The sequence below is a fragment of the Idiotropiscis lumnitzeri genome, chromosome 15, assembly GCF_059441095.1.
Source record: "Idiotropiscis lumnitzeri isolate Australia: NSW breed Sydney's pygmy pipehorse chromosome 15, RoL_Ilum_1.0, whole genome shotgun sequence".
In the NCBI taxonomy this organism is placed as follows: Eukaryota; Metazoa; Chordata; class Actinopteri; order Syngnathiformes; family Syngnathidae; genus Idiotropiscis; species Idiotropiscis lumnitzeri.
The window spans coordinates 14,894,569-14,910,088 of NC_142405.1; the positions used below are offsets into that span (position 1 = coordinate 14,894,569).

Below are 15,520 nucleotides of genomic sequence, written 5' to 3' on the forward strand. Positions count from 1 at the left end.
ATGCTCGGACGGGTGGAAGGCGGATCCCGTTCCTGGTTCGCTCACCCCCCGCCACCCATTTTGAGGCTCTGATGATGACCTCCATGGCCATTGTAAAGGCCAGGGGTGAGATCGTGCAACCTGCCATGATGCCGACTTCTACTTGCTGCCATGATGTTTTGAAGTCGGGTGTTGTGAAGCACAGCTGCAGGTCTTCAAAGTAGGATTTTACCAAGGTAGTGATGGATGTTGGAACGCGGAAGAAGTTGAAGGACTCCCAGAGAAGGCTATGCGGAACTGAACCAAAGGCATTGGCTAGGTTGAGAAAGGTGACATGAAGATCCCCTTTGTTCTTCTTCGCTGCTTGAATCTGATGCCAGATCATACTGCTGTGCTCCAAGCAGCCAGAAAATCCAGAAATTCCAGCCTTCTGTACGGATGTGTCAATGTACTCGTTCTTCTCCAGGTAGGTGGACAGCCTTTGTGTCAAGACGCTGAAAAAGATTTTCCCTTCAACGTTGAGAAGGCTGATTGGCCGAAATTGACTGATATCTGCCGCGTCCTTCTCTTTTGGAATTAGTACACCTCCAGCCCTTCGCCATGCCTTTGGTATTATCCCCCTCTGCCAGACGATTCTCATTAGCCTCCGAAGATAGCGTAGGACATCTGGTGAGGTCTTGTAGAGCTTATATGGCACTCCATTTGGTCCTGGTGCAGATCCTGATCTTGCACGCCGCACCATGTTCTCCACTTCTTTCCATTTTGGAGGGCCGGTCTCGATGTTGACCTCTGGTGGTCGAATGGGGGGGATATCATGTGGGATGGCTAGCTGTTCATGCCTTTTCATGTCTTGGTAGACCTTTTCCAGGTGCTCTTCAAGTTCCTTCTTTGAAGTTTGCAGGAACCCGCTTTTGTCCTTAGCGAAGAGATCTTTGACAAACTTGAAGGGATTTTTATAGAACCGGGTTCTTGTGTGTTCCTTCTTCCTGCGAAGTTTCCTCAAGTTCTCTGCTCTTCGTAAGGTTTTCAACCGGAGCTTGATGTCGCCATGGAGCAGCATGAGACCTTCTCTCTCTGGATCAGAGGCTTTTCTCCACTGTTTCCGCAGGTCCCTTCTTTCCCTGATCAGTCTCTCTATCTCTTGTTGCCTCCTAGGTTTGGTTGGTGGTGGTATTTTGTTGGTGGTTTTCCAGCTGTTCACTCCAAAGCACTCCTCTCCATAGTGGTAGATGATGTCACCGATGTGTTCCAGCTTTTTCTCTGCAGTGCCCACTTGTTGCTCCAAGATTTTCACCAGGTCGTTATTGACGGTTTCCCACTCTCTCTTCTCAAAAGTTTTGGGCCACCTCACACTCGGTCTGTGCCCTTTGATCTTGTTCTCTTTGGGAGGTCTCTGTGGTTGGGTGGGTTCTACCTCCTGCAATTCTGTGTTTATAATACCCTCCTCAGTGACAGGGGTGCTGATGCTCTGCGAACTTTGGGTTTTTTCCCGTCGCTGTGCTTCACTTGACTGATTTGACGCATTACTTCGTAAGAAGTATTGGTCAATGCGAGGCCCTTGACTCGGCTTTCCCAAACACCGCTTCTTTCCTTGGTGGATCTTCAACCCTGTAACTGATGTTACTTTTGCCCAGCCACAGGTGCAGACCTGAAGTGAGTGTCCTGCTGCCATTGTCTCATGCACCGTGTTCTTGCTCGTAGTCATGTTCGTTCCTAGGTCTGTAACCGTGTGGTCAGTCATTGAGCCATCTTGCGCCCCCGCTCTCGCAGGCTCTCGGGGTGTCATTCTTTGTAGACTTTCTGTAGCACTTGGCGGGTGTCGCCAACAAACTGAACACAGTGTCAGAGACTGCCAGCATGGGTAGCTAGCCCATGTCAGCCCCAGTGGGGTCTATTCCCTCCTGTCAGCAGTCTCTCCAGGCTGTCACACAGACTTTCCTATGTTGTCAGCTGTCCTTTCACAGCAGTCACTGGACTAGTCCAGATACTCAAAATCATAAAACACACTGGACGTGATGGTAAACTGTCCATTGTGCCGATAGATGGTATTCTCATGAGGTTAGGCTTGCTGTTGAGAGTGGCATGGGGGTTGTGTCGCATGGTTGGAATGGGAAAGATGTCAATTGGATGTACAAAATAAGAAGTCTCTATACACATTATATTGTTCCCTATTGTTACCATACCTTACTTATTGTGTGGAAATATGGGGAAACGCCCATTAAACCAACCTTCTACCTCTTTTCAAACTACAAAAAAAAAGCAATCAGAATTATTAATCGATCAAAATTTAATGAACCCACAAATCCATTATTTATCAAATTAAAAACTATGAAATTTTATGATCTTGTTGAATTTAAAATCGCGCAAATAATGTATAAAGTACATAATAATATGATCTGCCGCAATACTCAGAAGCTGCTTGAAATGAGAGAAAGTTGTTACAACTTACGGGGCACAAGTCTGTATAAAAAACCTAAACCAAGAACAGACATTAGGCTTCGGTGTGTTTCTGTAAAAGGTGTAATTCTGTGGAATAACTTTGAAACGGTCCTGAAAAGATGTAAATCACTTATTGTGTTCAAAAACATGTTCAAAAGTAAAGTACAAAAAAACTAAATAAACCAAATATAAGTAAGTAAATTGCCTAAAATGTGAAATCTGTATTATGTATAACACTGAGTATAATGTAAATATTGTTATATATTAGATTTTATATGGACGATCTATTGTATTAGATCTAAATTAAGTAAAAATGCACTGAGAACAGGGGGTAGGACTCGATAAGTTCTCTACTTCTTCCTACTCCGTATTGAACATGTAGACTGTGCCTATGACATTCCTTCTTCTCTTCTTTCCTTTTAAATCTTTTTACTTATGACTATATTAATTGCAGCAGCGGCTTCTCGAGGAATGGGCGGAAGTGACGTAGGAGCTGACGCGCCATCGTGGCAGTAATGCCATCCCTCGTTTATCGCGGGGGATACGTTAAAAAAAATAACCCACGATAGGTGAAATCCGCAAAGTCGTCAGCTTTATTTATTTTCTTTTTTCATTATTTTACAATGCATTTAATATGATGCATTGTTGTAGTTTTTTGTGCGTGTAGATAGGAAGTTGCGATCCTGCAGTGCCACCTTGTGGCATTGCTGCATTTGTTTTAACCGTGTTATTTCTTCTTCTATCTTTTTTTGTTATTCGACTTCCAGGTTGCTTCACTTTGAGACGTGTGCTCATATGTTGACAGAGGAGCGGTAAAAAAAAAAAAAAGCCATCTATATTATATATTAACACACACGAGGTATAGAGAATTAATTTGATTGTTTTGGGAAATAATTGACATTGTGATTGTTCGTTATTTTACATTGTAGCTCAGAATCTCGATGTGTATCCCAAGCTAAGGAAGATAGCTGACTGTCGGAACTGTTAACTAGCGCCCTTGGAGAGCGGAATGAGGTCCGGTAGTGTATAAAATGTTAAATGTATTAAAAATGTAAATTATTAGTTGGCTGGCAAATTGAAATTGTGTCATTTGATTGATTTATATTTCTTCATTCCTTTGTATTGAGTTGATAGGAGCTGTAAGAGACAGTTTTTATTGTGCTATATTTTATTTTATGTTAGGAATTTACAAAGATTCGTGTTTAGTGCTTATAGGTGAACTATGGGATTTAAATAATGGTGTAGTTAATTTGATCATTCTGGTTTGTGATTGACTGCGCATGTGCGTGTGGCGAGATCCTCCTGTGTATACAGAGGAAGAGTAGACGGTGTGCTTGTCGTGTTCTTCAGGTGGAACAAAATATACGACAACTGCGAGCTTGTCTGTGGCTTTTATTTGTCTCTGCTACACATCACATACAAAGCAACAGCGCACGCGCAAATATATCCTGTCCGTTCCGTAACCAAAGATCAGTTGTAGGCAAGATGAATCAGTCCAATGTACAGTACTGTCGTTCACAAAACAATACAATACACCACAGTGCTGGTAGTCGTGGAAGTGAAGCAGCTTTTCACCGTTCCCGTAGCGTTCTCATAGTTCAAGTAGATGTTTTCCATTCGTTGTACTGAACGACATTGCTCACTGTACTAGTTTGTGAAACTTTTAATACAAGAAGACGAAATAGTTCCTTTGGGTCCGTGTGAGTACTTGAATGAAAGTGAAAACTGTGGATAAAATGATGTGCTGCCACGGACAAGTCAGAACGACCTTCGACTGCCGCGATAGCTGAAACGCGATATAGCGAGGGATTACTTTGCTCTTGTTTACTTTTTTATTATTTTGTTATATATTTTTTTTATCTACCGAATTAAAATATGCAAATAGAACAGCCAGGGGTAAAAACAAACACAGAGGCAAAGAAAGATATTTGATAATTAAGTGTTAGAGCGTGACGTCATTAGCAAGTGCGCAGCCTCCGAAGGAACCCGACCAGTGGCGACCACATTGAGCAACCCGTCCACATCTAGTACAGAGTCGCCAGTAAGAATCTAATTATGTTGCGCTAACGCCATCTGTTTAGCGACCAAAAGCTAATTGCTGCCCTGAGCAGTGTTGTTAATTTCAACACCGTCGAAGAAGTGTTGTTACTCTTGGGGGGTCGAAGGTGTAAACATCGATGCCTGGATGCTTCCTCACGTTTAACAAAAGATTAGTGTATCGAAATGAAATATAACTAGTTGGGGTTCGTGAGTGCATTCATGCTTTTGTCCGCTCCAACCTGTGTAAGTGGAGAAGAGATCATCACGGTATTTTTTATTTTGTAGAGGTGATCACACGAGCTTACGTTTGATGTCAATAAATCCAAACTATATAGTGCAGATTGCTTTTATACTTACACAGGTTGACGTGGACAAGAGTAGTAATATGCATTTACATTTCGGTGGCGATCGGTCGCCGTTTTTGACAACAGAACTGAGAATTCGAGCAATATTGCCTTGTTTGCCTCCCTGCTTTGACGTCAACGCAGAAACCAGAAAAAATGCATCGAGCTGCAAAAGGGGGCGTGCTTGTTGTAAACTAAAAAAAAAAAATATATATTTATATATTCTTGATGTAGTTTTTACATTCAAACCTATTATATAAGTGCTAATGTCAGTGAAGTGTCCCTTTAAGGACCTTATTATATGAGGCTCCCCGGCCCACTAGAGCTACCAGTGCCATCAAAATGAGGAACGAAAAATATCTAGGTCCATAGTTCCTTTGTAGTTGAAAAACACCACAGTAGTGTTATTGTTTATTTTGAAATCTTGGTATTTTGTTTCCAATTGCATGTTTTCTTTTTAATCTGGAATAACTTTGATATTTGTTCCCCAAATGTAAAGTGCGCTATAAATAAAATCTATTATTATTAGGCGTTCAGAAGGTCACTGGTTGCTACTGGAATCCTCTCATCATGGAGCTGCTGGGTTCTTCATGAATTTATGAGCGATTAACACAACAAAGGGAAGCGCTATAAATCTCTCAGGATGCACTGTATTTGAGTCCATACTGTATGTATAATTTTGACCCTGTGTGGATTACACAAAATCAGATTTGTGCACCCAATTCATTAAAAAATAATAATTTCAACATTGTTTTAGGATTACTCATCTCTGTAAAAACAGTTGAAATAAATAATAAAAGCCCTAAATTATTTTGAAATTCATTCCCATTACCTGAATAAATATCAATGGACTTAACCACATCATATATAAATAAATGAAAAAATACTTGAGACCAAAAATTATTTTTTTATTAGCAGTCACCCAAATCCCTCATATCAAATGTATTCTTATCAGCGAATTAAGAGGTGATATGAAATTCATACGTATAATATTCTAATATCCAACTGAAACCCTTTGTGCTACACTTATTTTACAAAATTTCATAAATGACCATCATTGACCGGTGTATCGTAATAATATTTGAGAATTTTTTTACAGGCATGAACAAATATACTTCAGCAAATACAATTATTTTGTCATAAAACCTTTGGTAACTTTCTGTTAAAAAGATAAAAACCCACAATAGTCTCTGACATAACTTGAAACAGACAAAAGTAATAATAAATACCTTTGAAAAATACTGATAATCTACTAATGAAAACAAGGCTTTGATTTGTAGGCAAGAGAGTCATAAAAAAATACATAAAACAAGCCTTTACAAAAAATATGGTTCCTTCGTGCAATATTTTGTTGCATGCATTTTGTGAAGAAATCACTTTAATGAAATGATTTCTGTTACTCTCAATGAGATTTCAGCCTCTGTCGACATTTCATCCCACTCCCAACTGCTCCAGATGTGGCTTTACCAGACTGGAACTGAAGTTTCAGTTCTTTTAGAGGCCAGTGCCTTGATAGTCAGGAGTCAGTTGTTCAAAAAATGTAATCTGGATAAAAAAAAAAATGGTATCCAGACCCCTCTGAATTGTTTTGAATAACAAACTTCTAACGTGGAATACATGGTCTCATTCGATTTTGAATTCTTCTTTAGTTTTTGATCAACCCATTTTCAAGATTTGATCCTGTCTGATTACCTTTGGACAACTGGCCCCTTGAGATTTCATCTTATCACCTCGTGTAGATGGAGCAAAGCGACCCCAAAACATAACAAAGCCACCTCGTTTATCACACACGTAGGTCAGTGTTTTCTTCTATGTATGTCTTATTTTTGCATCAGTAGAGCTGATGTGACTAGCCCAAGCTCCAGTCTCATCAATCTCAAGTTATTTCAGTGAACATTGACCTTCAAAACCAAAACAGTAAAAGTGGTCACTAAACTATGTGTTAACACAATACATGTTGTAACTGGCGTGACATAGCTTGACATGTCAGTTATTTCAGGATGGACCATTTGATCTGCTCCTTGGCCGACTGCAGAACCTGAAAGAATCAGATAATTCAGCATGATCACAGGCATTTTTGTTTGAAACTTCACTATATTTCTTGACACCCTTTTGAACTTGTGTCACCATCCTAAGACATAACCAAGATGTCACACTGAGCCTGATATCTGGCATTTGCATGCATATCAAATAGATTTAGACAACAAACTGTGAGAATATGTAAATAGTTTGTGTATTTTTAATCATGTTTTTATACACTATTTGTATCAATGATAATTACACACACACTCACAGCTACTCACATTATTGCTTCAGCACACATGCGCACAACTGGCACACCCACACCCTTGTTTAAGTTTCACTTTCCATAAGTTTCGTTTTCCTCTGAATAAAAGATCAAGTGGTTGGTCGGGGAAGTCAGTGAGAGTGCGGGAGATTGAACTGGCAAGACGCCTACTTCACCTCCTGACTTCTCCTCCCATCCGCGATGGTAAAAAGACAAAACCTTCCCTGGTTATTCCTCTGGTTCTCTGCATTTAATTCAGTCTAAGAAGGCGTCAGGACCTTTTTAAACTTGACACAAACATACAACGGAGAAAAGGCATTTCCAAATAAAGCGATGCCTTTTGCAATGTCACTAACCAGTCAAAACTTTATAAGTTAGTTTTCGTTTAAATAATTCGGGAATATTCAATGTGATTAAAACACAGTACATGACAGTGTGGATTACTGTGACGTTAGTACAAACTTATATTAGTTGTCAGAGCCAGTTTTTCAGTTAAGTGCTGACAGAGTTAAAGAAACAGAAAGACAGAAATGTAAAGCTTTTGTACAAACAAACACTCTTACAGGCAAAGAAAATGCAAATACAAGAAATAAACAATGAACATCTACATTACCACTACCAGCTACAGACAGAGCACTCATTAATTAAAGCATTCTGTAAGAGCAGAAAGCAATAAAGTTACAGCAAGTGATTAATGCAGAGCTGGGCACTTGACCCTTTTTTGACAGTCAGTCCCTGCCCAGCGGCGGGCTGGGGGGCCAGACTGTTCCGCTCCTGGGATGGACTGTCCAGCTCTGCAATTTTGTTTGGTTGGCAAGCACAGATATTAGCACAACAGTGATTAGTCAGCCTCTTGTGCACTTCAGTATGCAAGTGCTGCTTGTGATGTCATGATGTCATGCAATCATCTCGGACATCCTTGTCGCCAAACTGGACATTTTCGGCCTCCCTACCCTCACACGCATCTGGATTAAGGACTTTCTGACCAACAGACCCCAGACTGTGTTGCTCGGCCCCTACACGACCTCCACCCGTACGCTGAGCACTGGTTCCCCTCAAGGATGCGTGCTGAGCCCTTTCCTATACGCCCTCTACACCTACGACTGCAGCCCGGCCCACAGTAACAACACCATCGTCAAGTTTGCTGACGATACGACAGTGGTCGGTCTGATCTCGGAAGGTGACGAGACAGCCTACAGAGAGGAGGTCCAGAGACTGACGGCTTGGTGCGAGGACAAAGGACTGCAACTCAACATTGCAAAAACAAAGGAGATCGTCATCGACTTCAGGAGGAACAAGACGGTGCCGCCCCCCCCCTGCATCGAAGGCGTGTGTGTGGAGAGGGTCCACACGTTCAAGTTCCTGGGAGTACAGATCTCCGATGAACTTTCTTGGACACACAACACCACAGCAGTGGTAAAGAAGGTCCACCAGCGTCTGCACTTCCTGAGAGTCCTCAGGAAATTTGACCTGGACAGGAAGCTGCTGCTGGCCTTCTACCACTCGTCCATCGAGAGCCTGCTGACGTACTGTGTCTCCACCTGGTACAGCGGCTGCACTGAGGCTCCAGAGGACGGTCAAAACAGCGCAAAGTATTATTGGCTGCCCTCTCCCCACACTGTCGGACATCTACATCGCCTCAGCAGGGCTCTCAATATCGTCAAAGACAATACCCACCCAAACTCACACCAGTTCAACCTGATGCCCTCTGGCAGGCGCTACAGGTGCATCAAATCAAGGACTAATAGACTGAGAAACAGTTTCTTTCCAAGAGCCATCTCCATTCTAAACTCTCACACACACACACACACGACCACCCTTACCTTGCAGAACAGCGACGTGATGTGTTTTTATATATCCTATTCAGTATTATTTTCCATCGCACTAACAATTCTCTTATCTAATTTATATATTTAACTGAATTATTGCATTGCACTGGAGAGGGGAGCTCTCTAATCTCATTGCACACTTGTGTACAATGACAATAAAGGGATTTCTCATTCTCATTCTCATTTAACCACTATTATTCCGTATGTTCAGCAAGATGTAGACTGTTGACTCATCACTGTGATCATGTTATCAAATAAGTTATTCAAATGCATTGCTTGTACACCTGCTGCCCAAAAAAATAGAATTCGATTCACTTTCACAATGATGTTGAGAGAAATCTAAAAGGTAAATGTAAAATGTAGGGCAGGACAATTTTGGGAAAATAATAATCCTGATCATTTTTATTGAGAGTGAAATGACGATTATTCCAATGATTATTCATTGCTTTCAGAATTTAGGATGTACAGTGTCCTTGAGGGTCTTGAAAGGCACTTGCAAATTAAATTATTATTATTATTATTATTTAGTCAAATACTCAAAACAATCATCAAAACCAAAGGCCGAGTCATCCCTGCATGATGAACACTTTATTCTTGAACACGTGAAGTGATGTTATTTGTTTATATGATTGCCTTTTTGTCGCGTATAATTGTTCAATAAAAAAACTAAAAAAACAACTTTATTCTTGAACACTATTCTTTTTGTGAAGTAAAGTGAATTGCAGTGACCCAGCACCTGAAATTAATGCAGTGATAGTTAGAGATGTTCTCATTGTTCTCCTTAAATTTAGCTGTTTAATTCAAAGTTATCAAATATCAGTTATTTAAACCACATTATTTACACGACAAGTTTGGTTTTGTAGAGAAATAACCTACGTGTATTTTGACAAATATATAACAACTCAGTCATACTCTCCAACTTCATCTGTTTTCAGGTTTTTTTTACGTTTTTCCTGAAAACTCAAAATGTTTACAACTCATGAACACACTATTCGTAACTCCTCTTTTTGCCTCCACAGCAAAAACATTAAATATCCCACAACCCTGTGCCCTCTCCTCCTTTTCCCCAAGTAACACTGCCCCCTAGCAGTGTGGCATGTGAAGGTTATTACTTTTAACGCCGTCAATTTTTTTAACGAGCGATTAAAACTCATCTTGGCTTGATAAACAATGTAGTCCTATGACGTAGCGCTGACGCTCGCGAGACCGGAAAAAAACATCAAGCACGCGAAATTTAGGACACGCCTGCATGGGCTTGCTGTGGGGAGTTTTTGCCGTTGTTCTGCCAAAATGTCCTACCCGTACGAATCGTCCTACCGGAGGCTGTTTTGACAGCCTAATCAAGGGGTCGGGAACCAATGGCTCGCGAGCCAGCTGTGGCTCTTTTGATGATTGCATCTGGCTCGCAGATAAAACAAAATATTCTCACTTGTTTTAATCCATCCATCGATTTTTCACTACTCATGTCCTGTTCAGGGCTGCAGTTTGCTGCAGGAGCAATTGTCCATTATTTTAATTGGATGATACTGGCCTACGTTGGCCGTTGCTGGGTAAACAGGTAAACGCCCCCTTTTGAATTAGTCTGCTCGGTCATTAGCTCAAAGCTAACCCTTCGACAAAGAAGATGGCAAAAAGAAAAAAAGATGACGAGTATCGTACATTTCGGGACGAATGGACCGAAGAATTCGCCTTTGTGGAGAGAGCAGGTTCTGTGGTGTGTCTAATTTGCAATGACAAAATTGCATCGATGAAACGGTCGAATGTAAAGCGGCACTTCAACACGCGCCATGCTACCTTTGCATCAAAATACCCTGCGGGAGACAGCAGAAAGAAAGCGTGCCAAGAGCTACTGAGCAGGGTGCAAGCTAGCCAACAGCAACTCCGCGTATGGACCCGGCAAGGTGACTATAATTCCGCTAGCTTTGCTGGATCTTTAGCAATAGTGAGGAACGGAAAACCATTCACAGATGGCGAGTATGCTAAAACGTTCATGCTGGATGTAGCCAATGAACATTTTGATGATCTTCCGAACAAAGACAAGATAATCAAACGGATACAAGACATGCCTCTGTCGGCAAGAACTGTTCACGATCGTACCATCATGATGGCAAACAAAGTGGAGGAAACGCAAGTGAAGGACATAAATGCAGCGCCGTTCTTTTCCCTGGCTTTGGATGAGTCAACAGACGTGAGCCATTTGTCGCAGTTCAGCGTGATTGCAAGATATGCTCTTGATGACACTGCGCGAAGAAAGTCTTGCTGTTCTGCCAATAAAAGGGTCCACAAGAGGTGAGGATTTATTCAAGTCTTTCATGGAGTTTGCTCAAGAAAAAAATCTACCTATGGATAAACTTCTCTCAGTGTGTACTGATGGTGGGGAAAAACAAAGGATTTGTGGCGCTTCTTTGTGAACATGAAAATAGACCCATCCTAAGTTTCCATTGCATTCTACACCAGGAGGCACTTTGTGCTCAGATGTGTGACGGGCAGTTTGGCGAAGTGATGTCGCTGGTCATTCGTGTGATCAACTTTATTGCTGCCCGAGCCTTAAATGATCGCCAGTTTAAAACACTGCTGGATGAAGTTGGAAATAACTATCCTGGTCTGCTCTTGCACAGCAATGTGCGTTGGTTGTCAAGAGGGAAGGTGTTTAGCCGTTTTGCGGCTTGCCTGAACGAAATCCAGACTTTCCTTGAAATGAAAGACATCGAGCATCCTGAGCTAGCCGAAACTGAGTGGCTCCTCAAGTTTTACTATCTCGTAGATATGACTGAACATCTGAACCAGCTCAACGTGAAAATGCAAGGCATTGGAAATACAGTGTTATCCCTTCAACAAGCTGTTTGCTTTTGAAAACAAGCTAGAGCTCTTCATTATGGATCTTGAAACAGGTCGTTTACTACATTTTGAAAAACTGAGCCAGTTTAAAGATGCATGCACAGCAAGTGAGCCCATTCAAAACTTTGATCTCCACCAGCTAGCTGGCTTCACATCCAGTCTCCTACAGTCCTTCAAAGCACGCTTTGGAGAATTTCGTGTGCACGCTCGTCTTTTTAAGTTCATCACCCATCCAACCGAGTGTTCACTGAACACAGCCGACCTGAGTTACATTGCTGGTGTCTCTGTCAGAGATTTTGAAGCAGAAGTGGCTGACCTGAAGGCCTCAGACATGTGGGTGAACAAGTTCAAGTCACTGAATGAAGATTCGGAAAGAATCACACGACAGAAAGCGGAGTTGGCGAGCAAGCACATGAGGACAGAAATGAAAAAACTTCAACCCGAAGACCAGCTGATTCTCAAAACTTGGAACGCGCTTCCTGTCACATACCACACACTGCAGCGTGTGAGTATTGCTGTGTTGACCATGTTTGGATCTACGTATGCATGTGAGCAGTCATTCTCACATCTTAAAAACATCAAGTCCAATCTACGATCACGTTTAACGGATGAAAGTCTCAACGCTTGCATGAAGCTTAACCTCATCAAGTACCAACCAGAATACAAAGACATCAGCAAATCCATGCAGCACCAGAAGTCGCATTAATGGTGAGTATTATAACAACATTATTTAAAAGAATAAATTCAGAGGCTTATTATACTGACATTTAGTTGAATTCACTTTTAAAATATATTATATGGCTCTCACTGAAATAAATTTCCAAATATTTTGCTTTCATGGCTCTCTTAGTCAAAAAAGGTTCCCGACCCCTGGCCTAATCTGTCAAAATGTCCAACCCATACGAAACTTCCTACCAGAGGCTAATTTGTCAGCAAAGTACTACAGTGTGCTTTCAGATCGTCTTTACATGCATATAGGTATCATTAAAAAATATATTTTAGTAAAATACACGTAGACGCAAGCAGGTAGGACGTCCTGACAGTTTACATGGATAGATATGTTGACAAACAACTTTTTCTAGCGATATCAAACGAGTGTGGCATATGCGTGAGTAATGTAATTTGCTCAACACATGTCAGTGTATTTTGAGGCAATGGAAAATTCAAACAAGACTCAATGAAAATAAAAATATTAAGTACTCCCCACTTTTAATCGAACAAACGACTGGTAGGACAAAAAGCTCCAAACTTCCCATGAAATCACTGTTGACATTGTGCGCATGTGCACTAGGTATTGGTAGGACGTCTTGATGGGTAGGAAGGAATTTCAGAACACCGGTTTATAGAACTAAAAGCAACATGGGAGTGGTAAAAATGACGCAAATTCAATTCAGAACGGCAAGTTTTTTTTTTTTTTTTAAAGTTTCCAAATAGTGTCATTGATAAGAGCAAAGGGTGTATTGCCATCGTAAACTGAACTCCCATCGCAGCACGTCCAGTTTAAAATACCATTTGATGGCCAAGCACAATGCTGATGCCAATTCTCCAGCCCCTTGTCAAACCCAGGCATCCGTGGATAATTTGCGACAGAAACCGATGGATGGATTAACTAAAAAGAGACTCACCGAAGCCATTGCTAAGTGGGTGGCCACTGCGTGTTAGCATCGTGAAGGACGAAGGTCTGGCTGAAATACTTCGCATTGCATCCAACGACTGCACTTACGAATTGTCTTCGAGATACACCATTTTAACCCGCATTCAAGCCTTGCAGAAAGCGGAGAAGGCGGAAGCAGTCACGCACACCGGTGATTACTGCACTTCTCTCAGTAACCACAACTACCTCGGTGTGTAGCCCATTGTTTTAACCCATTTCATTTGCACTTTGTCGGCATTTTATAGTTATTATATTACTCCAATTTGAACCCTTAGAAAGGCTGCTGCGATGCTGTTTTGTGTGACTTTGTTTGTGTGAGTCAAATCCCATGCTTTGTTTTTTTAATTTAAAAAAAAGTATTTGTATAAAAACAAAAAATCAATTCTGATAGATTAAAGGTATTGCAATTCAATAAAAAATGGAATTATATACATAATGTAAAAAAATGGGAGGGATTTTCTATTACAATGAATAAAGGGATATTTTACAATTAATTTTAACTACGAGTTAACTATGAAAAAAATGTGATTAATTATGATGAAACAATCTAATTGCTTGTCAGCACTAGTTATTCCTCAAAATAAAACAACAATCTCAATCTCTTAAATAAATACAATTGCTCAATTTAACAACAAAACATTAAACATTACATTACATTCAATTACAATATAACATGCATGTGTATTTATTTTCACTAACTATGTAAAAAGTATGTTGGCGAGTTTATTTCATTCTCCAACACCCTTAATGGAGAGCCTTGAGTAACAAGGCTGAATATGCTCCCTTTTTGGTTAGAAAGTCTGCCAGTTGATCTCTGGTGTCTAACCATAGCACCTGTTTAACCCTTTTTGTTTGAATCAGCTGCTTAATAGAACTGATTTCCAAGCGCAGTCTTTTTTCAGCAACAAGCTTAGTAGATTTCAAAACATCCATAAGTGAGTGATTATCGGTAACACAGATTGTTGGCATGGGTCGATCAGGACTACTAGCATACCGTTCAGAGAATAAAGTTGACATAAAGATTGCATTGTCAATTCCTTCAGACATAGCTAGTGTCTCACCTGCTAGAGAACTTCTGACAATCCTCTTAATTTTCTTTGACTGCCAGCAAATGGGGAGAAAACTGTCCATTTTCACCCATCAAAACAACAAAGTGCCCACCTTGAGTACCACTATCAGAGAGATTTGCAAAAGATGCATCAGTGAATGCAACCAACTGTAGGCTTTCCCAAGGGGTTGAAATTTCAACTCAACTGACTTGGTCTTGAGTTTAGAGACAACTTTGTTTGCTTCAATAATTGTCTGTATGGTAGCACATTTGAGATTTGAAGACAGATTACTGGCATAAAACATGGCATCAGGTCTGCTCTGTCTTGCAACCCACAAAACTTTGACCTCGACGTTGAGATATGCCATGACTGTCATTTCAAACATTTGTGAACCACCCCAAATGAAATCATCAACATGACATGCAAGCACACCCGTCACATTTTCTTCATTGTCCAGCCAGTAGAAAACTGCTGGTTCAACTTTGGATACTGTACCTCCCGCATCAATCATTCTGCCCTTCACTCTGTTATACCAATACAGAGAGGCATCCGCTAAACCAGGCATCACCAAATGGCGGACCGCGGTCCGGATCCCGACCGAAAGATGGTTCGGACCGGACCCATGACCAATCTATGATGAATTTCTTTCAGGGCGCATTCGCAAACGTTGACGCTGCAATTCTAGTTAATGAAACATTACATTACATTCAATTACATTACATTCAATTACAATATAACATGCATCCCATCAACCCAGATTTAAGTCACTGGCAGGGCAGTCACAAACTAATTTTTCTCATTAAGAGAAGTTAAAAAATATTCAAAAGGAAAGGTGGTGTCAAAGCTCATTTTGAATTAGTTTTTCATGAGGACAGCCATTTTTATTGATTATGTACTGAACATGTTGACCTGTTTTCCTTAGATAATTAGGCTTTCCGTTTTTTTTAGGCTGATAACACTTTGATTTAAGAAAAAAAAGGTAAAAGATGTTAACTCAATGCTTAGCACTTGATATATTTCTGCAAGAGATATTTTACTGTTTTTTTCTGGAAGTGGCACCC

General features: G+C 40.8%; 1 protein-coding gene across 3 annotated transcripts in view; it reads right to left on the reverse strand.

Moving 5' to 3' along the window:
- Positions 1-5,689: 5,689 nt before the first annotated feature.
- The window catches only part of copz2 (COPI coat complex subunit zeta 2), a 46,582-nt gene continuing 36,751 nt past the window's right edge, over positions 5,690-15,520 (reverse strand). For all 3 annotated transcript variants that reach the window (XM_088316387.1, XM_088316389.1, XM_088316388.1), the window contains one exon: positions 5,690-6,840. In XM_088316387.1, coding sequence (XP_088172513.1) covers positions 6,793-6,840 — 48 coding nt within the window. In that variant the 3' untranslated portion in view covers positions 5,690-6,792. The remainder of the gene's footprint in view (positions 6,841-15,520) is intronic.